The 18,734-nt window shown below is 48.3% G+C and overlaps 4 protein-coding genes across 7 annotated transcripts; 3 read left to right on the top strand and 1 right to left on the bottom strand.

The window, feature by feature from the left end:
* Nucleotides 1-2,356: 2,356 nt before the first annotated feature.
* On the top strand, nt 2,357-8,707 carry LOC133916241 (phytochrome B). 3 transcript variants are annotated; one of them, XR_009909465.1, is made up of 5 exons: nt 2,357-4,577; nt 5,104-5,911; nt 6,947-7,240; nt 7,529-7,674; nt 8,129-8,268. XR_009909465.1 is itself a non-coding variant. In XM_062359832.1 (4 exons), exons 1-4 carry the CDS (start codon nt 2,378-2,380, stop codon nt 8,349-8,351), a joined length of 3,525 nt encoding a protein of 1,174 aa, XP_062215816.1. In that variant the 5' UTR covers nt 2,357-2,377; the 3' UTR covers nt 8,352-8,707. The 3 variants fall into 3 exon arrangements, 2 of the variants coding, with proteins under 2 accessions (XP_062215816.1, XP_062215817.1); XM_062359832.1 differs by lacking the exon at nt 7,529-7,674 and having other exon boundaries at nt 8,129-8,707; XM_062359833.1 differs by lacking the exons at nt 6,947-7,240; nt 7,529-7,674; nt 8,129-8,268 and having other exon boundaries at nt 5,104-5,261; nt 5,353-5,634.
* A 3,114-nt stretch (nt 8,708-11,821) lies between these two features.
* On the top strand, nt 11,822-12,963 carry LOC133914752 (glycine-rich cell wall structural protein-like). The gene is made up of 3 exons (XM_062357779.1): nt 11,822-11,936; nt 11,991-12,191; nt 12,297-12,963. The coding sequence occupies exons 1-3, from the start codon at nt 11,822-11,824 to the stop codon at nt 12,791-12,793; spliced, it is 813 nt and encodes a 270-aa protein (XP_062213763.1). The 3' UTR covers nt 12,794-12,963.
* A 2,143-nt stretch (nt 12,964-15,106) lies between these two features.
* On the top strand, nt 15,107-16,402 carry LOC133916239 (glycine-rich cell wall structural protein-like). 2 transcript variants are annotated; one of them, XM_062359830.1, is made up of 2 exons: nt 15,108-15,661; nt 15,692-16,402. In XM_062359830.1, the coding sequence occupies exons 1-2, from the start codon at nt 15,226-15,228 to the stop codon at nt 16,126-16,128; spliced, it is 873 nt and encodes a 290-aa protein (XP_062215814.1). In that variant the 5' UTR covers nt 15,108-15,225; the 3' UTR covers nt 16,129-16,402. The 2 variants fall into 2 exon arrangements, with proteins under 2 accessions (XP_062215813.1, XP_062215814.1); XM_062359829.1 differs by having other exon boundaries at nt 15,107-16,402.
* Nucleotides 16,403-16,546: 144 nt separating this feature from the next.
* LOC133916240 (probable pectinesterase 67) lies at nt 16,547-18,013 on the bottom strand. The gene is made up of 4 exons (XM_062359831.1): nt 17,734-18,013; nt 17,494-17,656; nt 17,166-17,372; nt 16,547-17,054 (listed from the first exon to the last, which is right to left on the bottom strand). Exons 1-4 carry the CDS (start codon nt 18,000-18,002, stop codon nt 16,653-16,655), a joined length of 1,041 nt encoding a protein of 346 aa, XP_062215815.1. The 5' UTR covers nt 18,003-18,013; the 3' UTR covers nt 16,547-16,652.
* Between the last annotated feature and the right edge of the window lie 721 nt (nt 18,014-18,734).

The raw sequence follows: 18,734 nt of genomic DNA, 5'->3' as shown, positions 1-18,734 counted from the left end.
TTAGCATCAGGCAGCCGCCTGAGTAGCAAGGCAAGCATCTAAGCATATTTCTCCTATTAATTTAGATCATATGTATCTAATGTGATAAAATATGCTTTATGTACGTTATGTATGTTACTGAGTTGATGTCGGGTCTTATATAGGTAGAACCTATATTGATGCATTACACCTCGTCTTGAATTATTGTTGATCTATCTTCTTGTAAACAGGGTTTACTTGATGATAGTCTAGTTTAAAAGTTAACTAAAATACTTAGCCATGCATAGATTTTTCGGTAGAAGTCGAGTGATGGTTCAACCCTCGTTCGTAAGCTATAGACTTTAATTACTATCACATTGATGACAATATTAGGTTGATGGTGTGGGTTGGATGAGTAGCGAGGATGAAGCGAGATATGTGCGGTGTTAGGGGTGTTTCTCCTGCTCCGATGTGGAGTTCCTTGAGGTAGGTTGGGAGAGAAACCCGGACATCGTAGACTGATTGCGTCGCTTAAGCACTGATCATTGTTACAGTTAGCTCTAGTACTTATCGTACTTACCACATATCGATCTAATGGTAAGATAAATTGAATATCTCTGTAGCTGTGATTATTTGAGCTTGCTCTCAGTCATGAGCATACTTTTGTTCATTTGCAACAGTCGTAGAGTTACGAATTTGATTTAAGGTGGTTATTGGGTTAAGATGGTCCCTTACAGATGTTATTATTATGGCTCATTTTACATATATATTCAGTTGATGGTTATGAGTTAGATAGTTGTGTTGGTTAAATCTAGATGTTCACATATGTTTTTATTAAATTTTACTTTCGCATATAAATTTACTTAACTATGTGGTTGTATTTTTGATAGCATCCTAATTTATAATCCTTAGAGTCGGATTATCTATAATTACCTAGTATGGGTTAAGTCTTGCGATTATCTTCATACTTACGTTACTCTTTCAGGTGCTACCGGCGAGAAAGAGTTAGTGTTTGGCTACTTTACATCCGTTGAGGATGGTAGTGGGTATGTATATGTAACTATTCGGAAGTCGTACTTTTGTGATGGAGCATACTGGTATATGGCTCCATCCTTATTTTGTTATTTATAGCTTTAGCTTTCGCTATATAGTTCTTTTTTTCTAGAAGTTGATTAGTTTTAGTCTCCTTCAAACTCTTTTTTTTTTAATTGTAAGGAACTGTAAGAACTTGTAATATAATTAAATTATTTGTTTTTTTAAATTTTATTGTGATGTGATACGTTAGAAAGGCATGTGTTCCGATTTTAAATATAAAACATGTACTTAGGGCTATCGAAAAGGTATTCTAATTAATCATTAAAATTATAATTAAATAATTAATTAATTTAATAATTAATTAGAATATTATTTGAATGGTTTTTTATACCTCGTCTCTCCGTCTTCTAGGTGACGAGCTTGCGCCACCTCCATCCGCCTCGAGCAGCATCGGCCCTCGCTGGAGCTCCACGATGACCTCCCCCATCCACCTCCTTGGTCGTGCATACCCTGGATTCCGTCGCCTCAACCATGCCGTCTCCAGTCCAGCGCCGATGAGCCACCCGTCCAGATCAACAGTCTGGGGATTCTTCCCCTTTCATGGTATTATGAATGATCGAGATATGTGATTGTTAATTCAAGCCATTTATGCCAAGTGATAACATGGAATACATTGTTGGTGTCAGATTATGATCCTGACTTACACTCTGTTAAATTTCTTTCTTCACCTGTGGCAATTGGCAATCTTGTGAAATTCCCTTTGGTATCATTGAAATGCAATGCTCCTGTTTGTCGAGAACAAATAGCTTTTGTTACTATCGAATAAAGAATCATGTCTGATTTTATTGAGTGATCTTTACATACAATAGAGGAAATTACTAGTCTGCAATCTTGCTGCATACATCTCTACACGATCATTCTTATATTCATCTTACTGTTCCTGCAAGAAGCTATAACAAAAAGTAAGAGTAGAAATTCTCATTTGTGCATCAAATTTTCTTATAAAAAATAAATAGCCTTGGTTCATAATTATCAAAAATAAATAAAAATAATGATACTATTTAAAAGTATATTAGTCATTACATGGATATATAATCTGTCAGAAAGAAAAAACTGCCCCTCGAGCCAGCTGGCTGAAAAGCTCGTCAGAAAAAAAACTATCGATTGTTTTCTCAGGTTTCATTTGACACATAAGAAAAGAAAATAATATCTCGCTAAAGTAAAAACAAAACTCAATACTAATTATCCATCTCTTTTCCACCTTTCGGTCATAATTCTCTGTTCATTTCCATCCTTTCTGTTGCCAAACGCTACTTTACCAGTACAATCTACCTCGTCGCCTGTAACAACAACCCCCCCCCCCCCCCACACCCCAAACCCCGACATGGCGTCGGGCAGCCGCGACACGCCCACGCGTTCCCCCTCCTCCGCGCGGCCCGGTGCGCCGCGGCACTCGCACCCCCACCGCCACCTCTCGCAGTCGTCGAGAGGGAGCACGTCCCGCGCGGGAGGGGGAGGCGGAGGGGGCGGGGGCGAAGGGGGCGGCGCGGCCACGGCGGCCACGGAGTCGGTCTCCAAGGCCGTGGCGCAGTACACGCTGGACGCGCGCCTCCACGCGGTGTTCGAGCAATCGGGCGCGTCAGGACGCAGCTTCGACTACTCCCAGTCGCTGCGCGCGCCGCCCACCCCGTCCGAGCAGCAGATCGCTGCCTACCTCTCCCGCATCCAGCGCGGCGGCCACATCCAGCCCTTCGGCTGCACGCTCGCGGTCGCGGACGACTCGTCCTTCCGCCTTCTCTCCTTCTCCGAGAACGCCGCTGACCTGCTCGACCTGTCGCCGCACCACTCCGTCCCCTCGCTCGACTCCTCCGTGGCGCCTCCCCCCATCTCGCTCGGCTCCGACGCGCGCCTACTCTTCACCCCTTCGTCCGCGGTCCTCCTCGAGCGGGCCTTCGCCGCGCGCGAGATCTCGTTGCTCAACCCGCTCTGGATCCACTCCAGGGTCTCCTCCAAGCCCTTCTACGCCATCCTACACCGCATCGACGTGGGCGTCGTCATCGACCTCGAGCCGGCCCGCACTGAGGACCCCGCGCTCTCCATCGCCGGCGCCGTCCAGTCCCAGAAGCTCGCTGTCCGCGCCATCTCCCGACTCCAGGCGCTACCCGGCGGGGACGTCAAGCTCCTCTGCGACACCGTCGTCGAGAACGTCCGCGAGCTCACGGGTTATGACCGTGTCATGGTGTACAGGTTCCATGAAGACGAGCACGGTGAAGTTGTCGCCGAGAGCCGACGAGCTGATCTTGAGCCGTACCTCGGGTTGCATTATCCCGCCACGGATATCCCACAGGCGTCACGGTTCCTGTTCCGGCAGAACCGAGTACGAATGATTGCTGATTGCCATGCCACGCCGGTGAGGGTTATCCAGGATCCTGGGCTGTCACAGCCTCTGTGCTTGGTTGGCTCTACTCTGCGTGCGCCACACGGGTGCCACGCGCAGTACATGGCGAACATGGGGTCCATTGCATCGCTCGTTATGGCGGTGATAATTAGTAGTGGTGGTGATGATGAGCAAACGGCACGGGGAGGCATCTCATCGGCAATGAAGTTGTGGGGGTTGGTGGTATGCCACCACACATCGCCACGGTTTATACCTTTCCCATTGAGGTACGCTTGTGAGTTCCTCATGCAGGCCTTTGGGCTCCAGCTCAACATGGAGTTGCAGCTTGTGCACCAGCTTTCAGAGAAGCACATCCTGCGAACACAGACGCTACTATGTGACATGCTACTGCGGGATTCGCCAACTGGCATTGTCACGCAGAGCCCTAGCATCATGGACCTTGTGAAGTGCGACGGGGCTGCTCTGTATTATCATGGGAAGTACTATCCACTGGGTGTCACGCCCACTGAGTCTCAGATTATGGAAATCATCGAGTGGTTGACAGTGTGTCATGGGGACTCAACAGGACTCAGTACAGATAGCCTGGCTGATGCAGGCTACCTTGGTGCTGCTGCATTAGGGGATGCTGTGTGTGGAATGGCAGTGGCTTATATCACGCCAAGTGATTACTTGTTTTGGTTCCGGTCACACACTGCTAAGGAGATCAAATGGGGTGGTGCGAAGCATCATCCTGAGGATAAGGATGATGGTCAGCGCATGCACCCACGGTCATCATTCAAGGCATTTCTCGAAGTGGTTAAAAGCAGGAGCCTACCGTGGGAGAATGCGGAAATGGATGCAATACATTCCTTGCAACTCATATTGCGCGACTCTTTAAGAGATGCTGCAGAGGGCACTAGTAACTCAAAAGCCATTGTCAATGGCCAAGTTCAGCTTGGGGAGTTAGAATTGCGAGGAATAAATGAGCTTAGCTCAGTAGCAAGGGAGATGGTTCGGTTGATTGAGACAGCAACAGTACCCATATTTGCAGTAGATACTGATGGAAGTATAAATGGGTGGAATGCAAAGATTGCCAAGTTGACAGGCCTCTCAGTTGAGGAGGCAATGGGCAAATCACTTGTAAATGATCTTATCTTCAAGGAATCTGAGGAAATAGTTGACAAGTTACTCTCACGAGCTTTAAGAGGTATTGTGTTTCTCATCTGGTTCCTATTGCTTTGATATTATGTTATGCGGGAATCATTTACCCAGCCCTATCCAGGAAACAATTATCTATTCCTGGCTGTATCTCTTATTGTAGGAGATATATAACACAACGGCAGTGTGTGACACAATGTATACATATATATTTGACCAACTATGTGGTATATATACTCCTTGCCAATAGGTATATGCAGTTTCTTAGGTGTACTTTTTTTTGTGCATGAATTACTAGGTATAAAAAATAGGGAACAACTTGGGACTCCCATTAAATCTTCTCATCCAATTTTCGTGGAAGTATCTTAGAACTATTAGACAACAATACTCAAAAGTGAAAAGTAAGTAGTATATCAAACTTGTATCAAAGCCACTCATAGAAGTTGAATGTTTTTCTTCCCCCTTAGTGCCTATACCATTTTGAATTACTTACACAATACATGTAGTTGAGTTATGTTTGCATTGATAGATGTGCGATTGGAGAGCCATGATTGATGACCATGCTGCTCATACAGGTGAGGAAGACAAAAATGTAGAGATAAAGCTGAAGACATTTGGGTCAGAGCAATCAAGGGGACCAATATTTGTTATTGTCAATGCTTGTTCCAGTAGGGATTACACAAAAAATATTGTTGGTGTTTGTTTTGTCGGCCAAGATGTCACAGGACAAAAGGTGGTCATGGATAAATTCATTAACATACAAGGGGCTTACAAGGCCATTGTACACAATCCCAATCCTCTAATACCCCCAATATTTGCTTCAGATGAGAATACTTGTTGTTCGGAATGGAACACGGCGATGGAAAAACTTACAGGATGGTCGAGAGATGAAGTCATTGGTAAGCTTCTTATCGGAGAGGTATTTGGAAGTTGTTGTCGACTTAAGGGCCCGGATGCATTGACGAACTTCATGATTGCCCTTCACAATGCTATAGGGGGGCAGGATTATGAGAAGTTCCCTTTTTCATTTTTCGACAAGAATGGAAAATATGTGCAGGCCTTATTGAATGCAAACACGAGGAGCAAAATGGATGGTAAGGCCATTGGAGCCTTTTGTTTCTTGCAGATCGCGAGCCCCGAATTACAGCAAGCCTTTGAGATTCAGAGACAACAAGAAAAGAAGTGTTATGCAAGGATGAAAGAATTGGCTTATATTTGCCAGGAGATAAAGAACCCTCTTAGTGGCATCCGATTTACCAACTCCCTGTTGCATATGACCGATTTAAATGATGACCAGAGGCAGTTCCTTGAAACTAGCTCTGCTTGTGAGAAGCAGATGTCCAAGATTATAAAGGACACCAGTCTCCAAAGTATTGAGGACGGGTCAGCATTCTAATCTTCTAATCTTACCCTTTTAACTCACCCATGCTCTAAAATTTCCATTGAATATGTCCTGCGATTCTTTTATGTTCATTTAACTTGTGCCAAGAATAGCCATAATTTGAATTTCTGTTGGCACTAATCTTGTCTGTGGAGGTATTGAAATCAGACAAGGAATCTGTGATGTACATCAATCATCAGACTCTGACAGTCTATTCTACTGTTATTTCAATTCTCTGAATACCTTTACCCTCTTGCCCCCAAGTTATCATCAATTTTAGACTGACAATCTATTCTACTGTCTTTGCATGCAATAATTACTCTATACCCTGAACGAGTCAAAAGTTTGTTATGAAAGGCCAAACTTTTCTTTTTAAAAGCAAAACGTGGTCTGAACTTGGATTTTCTGCTTACCAATATTAGCATGCTTATTACTTCCAGGATTGTGAACATTGGCAATTTAAATGTTATATCATGGGATTTTGTTAGAACTAAAGGAATAGTCTCACAAGCCTATGGTCTTTTCACATTCTACAAAGGGAATGTCACCAAACTTCATGCAGCTTCCACCAAAAATGCCTTTGCCTATAGTCTTGTTTGATAAACTTAACAAGTTTTTTTTGAAGGTGTTGTACTTTATTTGCTTGTATGAAAAATTTGTAATTCCTTCAAATTGATTTCTGCCCACTTGATCAGCCCTGTCCATCTTATCTGTGGATGATGAATGTGCATCACTTTTACACTCGAAAATCACTAACTTAAAGCATGCACAGCACAATGGTTCCTTTGTCATTTTGCAAAGCCCAAACACAAACTTATCCAAATATTACTCCGAGTAGCTACTTGTCTAATCTATATTATTGTTGTATTGTTTGTTTGGTGTAATTTCATTTAGATTCAGTGTGTAGGCACAGCATTATCTCATTTCTTTCATTACCTAAGACACGCTTTTACTTTGCTGTTAAGTTTGACCACAATTGTTATTTCCACAATTGATTAGCTGAAAATTTGTTGATTTTAATTCTGTTTATTTAACAGCTCTTTGGTGCTTGAGAAAGGTGAGTTTTCTCTTGGAAGTGTTATGAATGCTGTTGTCAGCCAAGTTATGATATTGTTGAGAGAGAGGGATTTGCAACTTATTCGAGATATCCCTGATGAAATCAAGGAAACATCAGCATATGGTGATCAATATAGAATTCAACAAGTCTTGTCTGACTTTTTGCTAAGCATGGTGCGGTTTGCTCCAACTGAAAATGGATGGGTAGAGATACAAGTCAGACCAAATGTGAAACAAAATTCTGATGGAACAGATACAATGCTTTTCCTTTTCAGGTTACCTGCTTCCATTTTTGTTTATAATTTACCACAAAATGATTTGGTGTTTCTTAAAGGAATGAGTTTTGTTGAATTTGGTAGAAAACAAGTAACAGTAATTACTTAATTTTCAGCTGGTTGGTCAGATATGTCATGCAGTACCTTTCAAGTATGCAGTCACAACGAGTTATTCCAGAACAGACACTAGAACAAAATCTTGTCTGTTATTTCTTGTTTGTGGCATGCTGCATTTTTCTTTTTCTATTCATTCAATTGCTGTAACTTATATTGTATCTTGTGCCTTAGATCACAGTTTGCACGGAACCAAAGAGAGGGAAATAACTGCATGTTTGGATATGGGGATTTGGACCCAAATCCCTAGGATTTTGTTCAAGTTTAAACTAAATCCTGAAGATTCTCGTACCTATACCCCTCATCCAAACAGGGTGCAAGTGTGTAACCTACCTCTGTCCCATTAGTATATTTATTTTTTTTCATTGCACTGACATAGCAGACACCTACAACTAAAAAAGGCACTTTCTTTAGCACAGAACGATATTTAGATTGACCCAGGCACATACAAATTTATATCTACTTGACTAGTTCTTTTGGAGGTCTTCTAGTTGCCAAAATTGCTACCTTCCATACATGGGTGAGTGAGAAACTGAGAACTGAGGCCCTCACCTGTTGAAGTCTTTTGCCTTGACTGTTGGCAGAGGACCAAGCAACTGTTCTATGTAAATCGTGTCATTTCAACAATCTACTTTTGTTACAACGTTTTATTAGATGATACAAATGAAATACCAGCTTTCAATCTTTTCAATGACAGGAAACTCAATGCCTCTCTATTGGGAGAGCTAAATGGAACCTCAAATTGATTGTTTTTTATCATTGTATGTTCTCTAGGTTCGCCTGTCCTGGCGAGGGCCTCCCTCCTGATATTGTCCAGGATATGTTCAGCAACTCCCGCTGGTTGACCCAAGAAGGTATTGGACTAAGCATATGCAGGAGGATCCTCAAATTGATGGGGGGCGAGGTCCAATACATCAGGGAGTCGGAGCAGAGTTTCTTCCTCATCGTCCTCGAGCTGCCCCAACCTCGGCCAGCAGCTAGTAGAGAAACCAGCTAATATGTTAAGCTCAGCGCTGACCTCACCTAACTAATTGGCCAACTAGGTAGCCTGAGCTCCGTCGAGAGGCGGGAACCTAATTTATAAGAAGCCCGGAAGCCAAGATGTCTCAGATGAAGTGCATCAGAGCTGCAACTGCGATTCTCGTGGTGTCTTTGAGGCTGTTACTCCCAGCACGCGGATGTAAGTCTGGATGTGGATGCTGTCGTTGTAAGATTAGAGTTCATGGCGGCTAGTAATGTACATGTCATGTACTATGCATAAGGAGCTGTTTCAGCTCCCACGGTTGTATTTTGCAGGGTTTCCCAGGCCTACTGCCCCTTAATCTAACATAAAAGCATTTGGTTTCCTTGGAATTGTGGCATATCTAGCTTCCAAACAAATTAGCATACACTTGAAACTCTGAATTGTAATGTGCAGTCGTCGCGCGGATGCGTACGGAGACGAGCTTTGCGGTGAAAAGTGTGTCATGCGATGCAATGTGCGCTTTGCTAGCACGCGATGCTGAGTTGCTGACTAGGAACTGCGATCGATTTGCTTGGTTTCGATGGCTTCGGTCTGCGGTGGGTGGGAGGCCGAGGGAACAGGGGCCAGCCCGATGGATACAAAGGGCAAGCGCGGTTGATCTCCCAGTAGATCCGGTTCCTCACGGGGCATGTCACCACTCACCGGCAGTATGCCTTTCGATCTCGCTTCTCATTGCTGCTCTGTTTCTTGCAGGACATGCCCACTCTGAATTTCTGATCTTTATCGGATGGTACATAGACCGAAATCACGCATGAGTAATAACAGAAGCAAAACTAATGACCCGGGCCCTCTTCGTACGTCTGGCCCTGGCTTAGCTATGGCAAAGCTTACCATTCTCCTGAGGCAATGCCTGGGAGAGCCGAAGCTTTCTACCGAAAATACTGGGGAGAGAGAGAGAGAGAGACGCTATTTGGCTGCTACGGACGGAGTACTTAGTACTCCACTTAGCTAAACATGCATACCGCGCGTCTTACAACATTTTGTTCACCGTTTGTTCCATTCTACCATGTGCCAAATGAACGAATGTTTTTTAAGCTATAGTCAGCTAGCTTTGTTATGCTTGAGAACTCAAGATCTGGAGCTCTTGATTTCTACCGAGATATATGTTATATAAATTACGATACTAAGAGTATGAATATCCATAATCCAAATATAATATCAAAACGGCTTAACATCATATAGAAAAAAGCATGATCCTACGTGAATGTATAACTAATTTAGAAGAAAGAGCATCATTCATCATGTATGAGTAAAGCACAGAACAGTAGGAAGATGAAATGAGTATTGCTCTGAGATGTTTTACTATAGTTAGCACTAGAACAACGAGGTTCTGCTCTCTAACTATCACTAGACACATCGCAAAACCAAGCATGAAGCTAAGATAACATCTAGATATAGAACCTGACAAACTTCCCCTGAAACTTAACTAATGTTTCTGGACTGGACTACTGTATAGATTTATTGTTACTGAAGGAAACAAAATTCCTGCAGAAAACTGAAATTTACCAAGCTGCAGACAACTAGAGTAGAAATTAATGAACCATCAAATTCTACAGCTCCAACAAATACAACATCACCAATTCAAGAATCCAAGCTACAAGGTAGCATACAGAGAGAACAAGGTCCCAAACTCGGTATATAGATTATGACGAGAGAATCACAATCCAAAAGACTCAACCACTACCTAGATCAGCAAGAATACCAGAGAGTCAAAACAAGTTCTATCTATTGTACTTAGTTTCACGCCTAGTTTTTATTGCATAATATCATCATCATCGAGCAGTAAATCAAAATTAACCCCACTGTTGAGATCAAGGAGATAAAACTCACATAGAGACTCGTTGGAACGAGCTGACAATCGAGGCAAGGCACGGCTCTACAGCAGCTGTCCCAGAAATCCAATCACCCGTTAGTTGCCATTGGTGAGAGAGAAAACAGAGATACAAAGCCTCACCGCACCGCATCGGCGTATGCAGGCGAGCCTTAGCGCTCACAGCTCCGACCTGGAACCAGCCATATGAAGAGGATGGGAGAAGGTTTTCTGTATCTATACCAGGGAGAGGGAAAAACATAGAAATATATTGGAGGAACTCTCATTTATCTCAACAGTATATATTCAATGTTAAAAATATATTGGAGGAACTCTCACAAATTATAGAATGGAGTGGAGGAGATGCATCTAACATCAAGGGCTGATCCAACCTCCAGGGGTTTCGCAGCCAATGGAAGCTCCCTGAGCCCTCCATTATTTATTTATTATTATTATTTTGCTTTGGATAAGGGAGATGAAGAAGATAAGAGAGAAAGAAGGGGAAGAGAGTAACAGGAAGAAGAGCTCGCATGTACATGTCTGGTAGATGAACCTGGCTCCTCTGCACGCATCCGCTATTGCCTATTTCATGTCCCCAATACCGAGGCATATGGTACTAACATATACGCTGTACTCGAGTACACTTGGACATTTTGTGCGTTCACCTGTATCGTTCCGATCATGCAAGAATATGCAGCAGCTGCATGTGGCGAGATTAAATGCTGTGTCTGCGTGTATAGGGCAAGTGGTGCACCTTTTTTTTCCCTGTGCAGCTCATGCCTGCCTCCATCCAGTAGTTAGACTTGCATGCATGACGCCTTCGACTTGGCGCGCGTCGTGGTCTTCGTCTTCGCATCATTGATGGCTGTGGGTTCGACCGATCAGTGGGCATGCGTGCTCGGAAACATCAGTCAGATCCGGCCAGAGCACGTTCCCGATCCCAGCAACTTATGGACTGATCATTGTCACCTTTTAATTGTTACCTGGGCGCGCGTGTGCTGTGTTCGAAAAGCGCCGCGGCACCGTGGGATGGGCGCATCCGTATTCGTATCCAACAAGGTAACATGCGAGCTCAGTTGGTTGAGCAGCAGGCGCCTGAGCGCGTGAACTTAAATGCACCGGCGCCGCCGGCCCGCCACTGTTCCGCACCGGCTGCTCACCGTTCGCCAACCGAATCAACTGGCTGCGCACACCCACCGCCATGCACGACTACTCCCGCACACACTTTTGCACAGCAAATTGCAATAAGAATGTGGTAGATCGTCGTGAAGTGGAGCTTTCTCTTCTCGCCAAGCTCGATCGTGCTCTGTCTCTGCCGGCCGGTCTGCCCTCGCTGCTCGCTGCCCCCTTGGCCCTGAGAAGTTTCTTCCCGCGCGCTCAGCGCATCTGCTCGCTAGCTGTCGTTGGAAGATGAAACTGTGGTAGTTGAGACGAGGCCTTTGAGAGCTAGCCTGATCTCCAACCATCTGCATTAACTCCACGCACACAGTTTGCTTATTACTACCTCTCTCAACTGTCCACTCAATCCACTTGATCGACCGGGTTAGCTAGCTTAGCTCCACTATATAAGCATGCAGCATCCTTCGCTCAAATCATCATAGCAGCAACAGCTCAATTTACTTCCGTGCCTAGCATGGGGAGGGTGGTGAGGCGTGGACGGGCCTTGGCGCTTGCGGCATTGGCCGTGGTGCTTGTTCTTGGAGTGGCCGTCGAGGCGCGCTTCCTTGAGAAGCAGAATTTGGGTGGCGGTGGAGGCGCCGGCTTTGGTGGTGGTGGTGGGCTCGGTGGAGGTGGTGGTGCAGGTGGTGGGCTTGGTGGAGGGCTAGGCCATGGTGGGGGTCTTGGTGGTGGATTTGGAGGTGGGAAAGGTGGTGGTCTAGGCGTGGGAGGTGGTTTCGGTGGAGGTGGTGGGTTTGGTGGTGGTGGCGGTGCAGGAGCTGGGCTCGGTGGAGGGCTTGGACATGGAGGTGGGTTTGGTGGTGGAAAGGGTGGTGGTCTTGGAGGTGGTGGAGGGCTTGGTGGTGGCGGTGGAGCCGATGGTGGTTTTGGTGGTGGAGCTGGGGGCGGTCTTGGTGGTGGTGGCGGCCTTGGTGGGGGTGCCGGTGCAGGTGGTGGGCTGGGCGGTGGTGCTGGAGGCGGCCTTGGCGGTGGTGCAGGAGGAGGGCTTGGAGGTGGTGCCGGTGCAGGTGGTGGCCTAGGCGGTGGAGCGGGAAGCGGCCTCGGAGGAGGAGGCGGCCTTGGTGGTGGGGCTGGTGGCGGTCTTGGTGGTGGTGCCGGTGCAGGCAGTGGAGCAGGAGGTGGTCTTGGCGGAGGAGGAGGCCTTGGTGGTGGTGCAGGAGGAGGCCTCGGTGGCGGTGCTGGTGGTGGCCTAGGAGGTGGGGTCGGAGGTGGTCTCGGTGGTGGTGCTGGCGCAGGGCTTGGAGGTGGTGCTGGTGGTGGCCTTGGAGGAGGTGGCGGGCTTGGTGGTGGCCTAGGAAGCGGTGGTGGCGCTGGAGTGGGCGGTGGCGGCTTAGGCGGTGGGTTTGGAGCTGGAGGCGGTGCTGGTCTGGGTGACGGAGGTGGTGGAGGTTTTGGAGGTGGCGGTGGCATTGGTGGTGGACACTAAGGAAGTCCATGAGGGCTTAATTTAAGAAAGTGTGATGTAAATGAGTACTAAGTATATGACTGAAGCTTACGCTTGTATGTTTAATTAAATTTTACGGTCTTCGTAAGTGTGTGTTTACAATTGCTTATTCATCATCTTGGTAATGGAATAAAGAGATTGGTACATTGTTACATTTGTGATGATCAAATTCTTTTGTATGTGGTTACTGTTTGGAGCATGACTAGTGTCCAATGGTCCATGTACCGCTTCTTGTTGTAACTGTTATCTACGGTGTATCCTTGTTGTATGACGTGGATGTGCTCGGTACTACTTCTCTGGACTCTGGTGTGTGTACGACTACTACCCAAGAGTGTTTTACTGTACCTTGTTCATAGCAACAGAGATCGATTATTAGGCTGAAGCACATTAACAGAAATTCTCTTGTGCTCCAATATATTCCCAATATGCGATCATGTAGCAAAATTGCTTGGAAGCCTTTGTGTAAGGAGAGTGACATTGGTTTGAGATTGAGCTTTTCTGGTTGGTTATGAATCCAACCAACGAGAACAAACGCCATGAAGCCCCACCGTCCTCAATAACCGCCCTCTAGATTTAGATCGTCCGGGCAAGTTTGAATGTTTGATCAGGAGCGCTGTTTCCGTCCCCGAGACGACGGCGGCGAACGTCGGTGCTTGCCTCTTTTTCCCGACCGGTGATGGCAACCTCATTGTACGATCGATCGAGCAGCAGACAGGGGCGGTGAACGATACCTCGGAACATCTCACATGACACGCGTAACCGGCCATTCATGACGCAATGGCCTACCGATCAGATCAGAAGCTCCTTTGCACATGCATGCAGTCTCTAATGGTACCCTGGTTTGGACTCTGATCAGTTGTCGCTAGCTGGGTGCCGGTGAGCGTCTGTCTGGTTACTGCTAGCTGCTGGAGCTCTCGATCTCGACTCTCGAGTCATTTCGCCATGAAACTCGATGTATAATTACTTTGTTGATATGTTATAGTCTCTGTGTGGAAAACGGCAATTGAGACGGAAGGAAATGGAGAGGGAAGTTTTTGGCCACACTTCTTACATAGGGGGGCAAGGAAATATGAAGTTGTGCGTGTTCTCTGAGAACATTGTTCGTTCTCGTCACCATGAACAATCTTATTTCCAATTCCATGTACTGAATTGCAGTTGTACAGCTGGCCACGCAGATAAGCAAGCGTGGATGGCTGCTGCATTTTGCCATACACGTATTTGTGGCTAAGTGCGTGGCCAAATCGATCACCACAAGTTAGCTGGCCCAGTTTTGGCAAGAAAAGGCGCGTTAACCTGCTCAAGGTGCTAAAATTTTGTTGTGGTACTCCAATACAAGTAAGGCTACTGACCAAACAATAATCACAAGGTCAAACTTATATATGTAGTAACATTTTGTTTGCGTCTCTTTTCACAATAAAGAAACTTTTTTTTTCAAATTTTGGCCATGAACCAAGTAGTCCCCAATTAGTAACTTTTTTCATTAAAAAAATTCATTAAGTAGCCCACAAGACCATAATTTTTTCCATGATAAACCAATTGATTGATTGATTTGATTAATTCCCATTTCCCCTCCTTTGTTCTAAGTGCCTTGAGGCTTACTTAAGGACGAGTAATTAGTGCAGCAGTATACAAATGAGACCATAAATTTCTTTGTGCCTTGGCGCTTGTACGCGGCCATGTTGATCATCCGCAATTTAGCAACAGATCCGGTACATCAATTCACTACTAATGCCGCATGAAATTGGGGAGAAAACCAGTATTCCATTTCCATGCTAACATGCTTATGATCAACTACATGTACTGATGTACGCCGTTCAAAACTTGTCACTTCTTACTTGACCATCTCGGTCCTTGAACGTGAAATTTCAGCACGTCCCCCGCCACTCGCCGGTTCGCTGGATCCGATCATGCAAGCCCGGCCCGGCCCGGCCCGGCCCCTCCCTCCGTCCGCCTGCCGAAGTCGCTCCGGCATGTGTGCGGGTAGTTGCGCTGTCGCGCCTCCCTCCAGCGCGTGTACATAAATGCAGCTCGTTCTATCCTCATCTCCCCGCCGACGTGCAGGGACGTCTCACGCAGCTACCATCGATCAGCGCCAGTGCCGCCCCGCACCACGCGGCGCGCGCCACACAGGTCAATGGGGAGAGCGAGACTTCAGCGGCCGCCCGCGGTGAGCCGGCCCCGCCTCGGCTCCCTGCTACTAGTGCCCTCCTGCTCACCACCTGGCTGTCCTGAAAGCAGAGACGCGAAGCGGCCGCGCTCGCAACTACCTCCATTTACTTCGCGCCACTCTGCCCTCTTTATATAAGCGCACCGATCGAGCTTGGCCATCTTCGTCCAGCTCCAAAGCAGCAGCGTCACAAGTCACTACTGCTCGACTCTAGTGAGCTGAGCTCTGCTTGCTGGCTTGGCACGCCATGGGGAGGGCGACCAAAGGTGTAGGGGATTTAGCGCTTCTGGGGCTGGCCGTCGCGGTGGTTCTCGCGGTGGCCGCGGAGGCGAGGTTGTTGGAGAAGCATAACCTGTGCGGTGGGTGTGGGCTTGGTGGTGGTGAAGGCTACGGCGGCGGCGGTGGTCTTGGGCATGGTGGAGGTCTTGGAGGTGGGTTTGGAGGAGGGAAAGGCGGTGGGTTCGGTGGGGGTGCAGGTGGTGGAGGCGGTCTCGGTGGTGGAGGCGGATTAGGTGGTGGTGGTGGTGAAGGGGGAGGTGGAGGGCTTGGTGGTGGCGCAGGAGGCGGTGCTGGTGGTGGCGCAGGAGGCGGTGCTGGTGGAGGCGGTGGAGCCGGTGGAGGTCTTGGCGGTGGTGCAGGCGGAGGCGGAGGGTTGGGTGGTGGTTCTGGAGGTGGAGTAGGTGGTGGTGTCGGTGGAGGTGGAGGTCTCGGAGGTGGTGCCGGTGGAGGTGGTGGACTCGGCGGTGGAGGAGGAGCTGGGGCTGGTGGCGGCACCGGCGGTGGATACGGTGGAGGCGCCGGTGCGGGAGGTGGTGCCGGAGGTGGCTATGGTGGAGGAGCCGGTGGTGGAACTGGCGGCGGATACGGTGGAGGCGCCGGTGATGGAGGTGGCACCGGAGGCGGCTATGGTGGAGGAGCCGGTGGTGGTACTGGCGGCGGATACGGTAGAGGTGCTGGTGCCGGAGGTGGCACTGGTGGCGGCTATGGTGGAGGAGCTGGTGGTGGTGCCGGTGGTGGTTACGGTGAAGGTGCTGGTGGTGGCGCCGGTGGAGGCTACGGTGGCGGAGCTGGCGCTGGTGGTGGTCTCGGCTCTGGCGGTGGTGGAGGTTATGGAGGTGGTGCCGGAGGTGGCATCGGCGGCGGGCTGTAAGTCTTCCGGTCTTTGAGATGCAAGGGAGTGCATGCAAATGCATCACGCACACGCTTGATTGTCATGTGCGGAGTCAAGCATGTGTTCTATAGCTATACTGCGATTATACTCTTATTGCGTAAGTACCGCAATCAACAGAAGAATAATATGGCAAGACCTTCAGTCAGTGATAATTTTATGATGGTGGTGTATATGGTATATATACTTTCAGTGGCAAAGTTGAACGGTTTTAATTGTATCTTGTATTCTGGTGAAATAAACAGATTATGAGCTATATATGTGAGTTCTTGCATGCATGCTGTATATATGTTATCATACAGGCAGCCAAATAAATGTGATGATGCACTGGATGTCACAAAAGGTGCTTCAATCAGTTCAAAGCAAGTAGCATTCCTATCGCAAGAAATCGATCGTTCGGTCTCAGTCAGGATTCAACATTACGGATACACCCAAGAGTAGGATGGAAGAAGGGTACTACAAGTCCCCAACACACGAGAACACATGTGTATGTTCATTCGGTCCAATCAGTAGTAGTACGCCGGCAGCCACTCCTTGCCGTTGATGAAGTCGATTGTGAGGTACTTGGACGCCTCGTCCTTGGTGAGCCGCCGCGACCACGGCACGCGCTCCGACGCGTCGGCGCCCGGCCCAGTGCAGTTGTACTCCGCGAGCATCACGTTCTCGGTGCTGCCGGGGTAGCCGTAGCTGGTCCACCCGGCGGGGTTGATGGTCTTGGAGAGGTAGGTGTCGGAGAAGATGACGCGCGAGTTGGGCTCGGTGACGCGGCCCAGGTACACCTCCCCGACGCCGTACACCTTGCCCTTGAGGAACACGAAGCCGCCGCTGTCCTCCTCCTTGCGGTTCTGCGAGGTGATGGACCCCAGGATCTCCGTCCGGCGGTCGGGCTTCACGAAGATCTCCGGGCACTGCACGCATAGGAGAAACGCAGGCGTTTAGGCGCTTCCTGCCGTGGAGGTGTAGACACGCATGTACCGTGTATGTGTGTGGACGTGTAGGGCGGGGTGGCAGCTGCTTGCCTGGAACATAGACTGGCCGCTGCCGAAGATGAAGTCGATGTTGCCCTGGATGTAGCAGCTCTCGTAGTAGTGCCGGCCGGCGCTGTCGAAGAGGGTGTGGTGGGGGCTGTAGAACGCGCAGTGGTAGAAGGCCACCTTATCGCCGCCGACCATGACCGCCACCGTGCGGATCTCCGAGTTGTCGACCAGCCCGACGCGGGCGCTGTTCTGTGATGTTATTGGATGAGCGGATCGTGTCAGAATCATTCAAGCCTCACCATAGTTCGTTTCCAAAAAAAGATGGAGAATCATGGCTAGAGTATGAAAGGAAAGGAAATGGGACACGGACCCTGAAGCTGATGCCGAAGACGATGACGTTGTCCGCGTTCACGGTGAACGCGGCGGACTCAGCGTTGTCCTGGGAGGCGGACTCGTGGGTGATGGAGGTCCGGCCCTTGCCGTTGCCCCTCACGAAGATGAACGGCTTGTTCTCCGGGACCACAACTTTCCCGCTGCATCATGCATGCAGGCTCTCGCTTTTATTTTACAGCCCTTTGAGAGAGGGAAAAAAAATCAAATCAAAGCATGCCTGTAGACGCCGGAGCGGAGGTGGACGATGACCCACTCGGAGTTGCCAGCGGGCACGGCGTCGATGGCGGACTGCACGGTCTTGAACTCCTCGTCGGGGCCGACGATCAGCGTGCGCTTCGCCTTGATCTTGTCGGTGAGGAGGGGCCCGTTGATGATGTCGTCGCTCTTCTTGGCCAACTTCGACTTGGCGAGCGCGCCGCCGAGCTGCGACGAGAGGATCGCCGCGGCGGCGAGGAGGAAGGGGAGGAGGCACGGCCGGGCCATCATCGGTGCGCACGCGGATCTGCAAAGAACAGCGTAGCTATAAGTTCTCCAAGGCAATGCAGGGGAGAGGTGGGGGGGGGGGGGGCTGTTAACGTGGCGCCTCATTTCTGGCCGCTCGCTGCCAGCCTGCAGGGGAAGGCTCGGAGGGAAAATCGGGAGTTTTTTTTAATTTTATATTTTTTCGAGTTTAAATTTAAATAAATAGATTCTCGTGAAAAGATTTGCAAAAGTAGGCGCCCACCGCCCTCTCAAAGAGTTGCAGCCCTCTCAGAGGGTGGATACGGGTGCTAACCGCCCCCTGAGAGGGCGGTAGGCCTTCCCGCCCGGGCCCCACAGCTAACCGCCCCCTCAGGGGGCGGGTAGAGGTCCTTACCGCCCCCTGAGAGGGCGGTAAGGGCGCCTCCCGCCCGCCGCCCCGCGCCGGCCTCCTGCGCCCTGAGTCTATATAAACCCCAAAAATTGGAGAAAGAACCAGAAAATTCGGAAAAAAAGAAAAATTGAGAAGAGAGAGGAGAAGAGAGGAGAGGAGAGGGGAGGAAAAAAGATCGGCGAAGCTCTGCTGTATTTGGGCTGCGGATTTGGAAAAAAATTTCAGGTTAATCTTTTTATCCTTTTTATTGTTGTTAATTAGTGCAGTAGTAGTATATGACATAGATTTTAGATAGTTAGATCTAGGGTTTAGAAAATTGTAAAATTTAGTTAGAAAATTAGTACATTATTTTCAATTTGTTACCT

This window comes from Phragmites australis, chromosome 4 (genome assembly GCF_958298935.1).
Source record: "Phragmites australis chromosome 4, lpPhrAust1.1, whole genome shotgun sequence".
Lineage (NCBI taxonomy): Eukaryota > Viridiplantae > Streptophyta > Magnoliopsida > Poales > Poaceae > Phragmites > Phragmites australis.
This window is presented reverse-complemented; position numbering and strand designations above follow the sequence as displayed.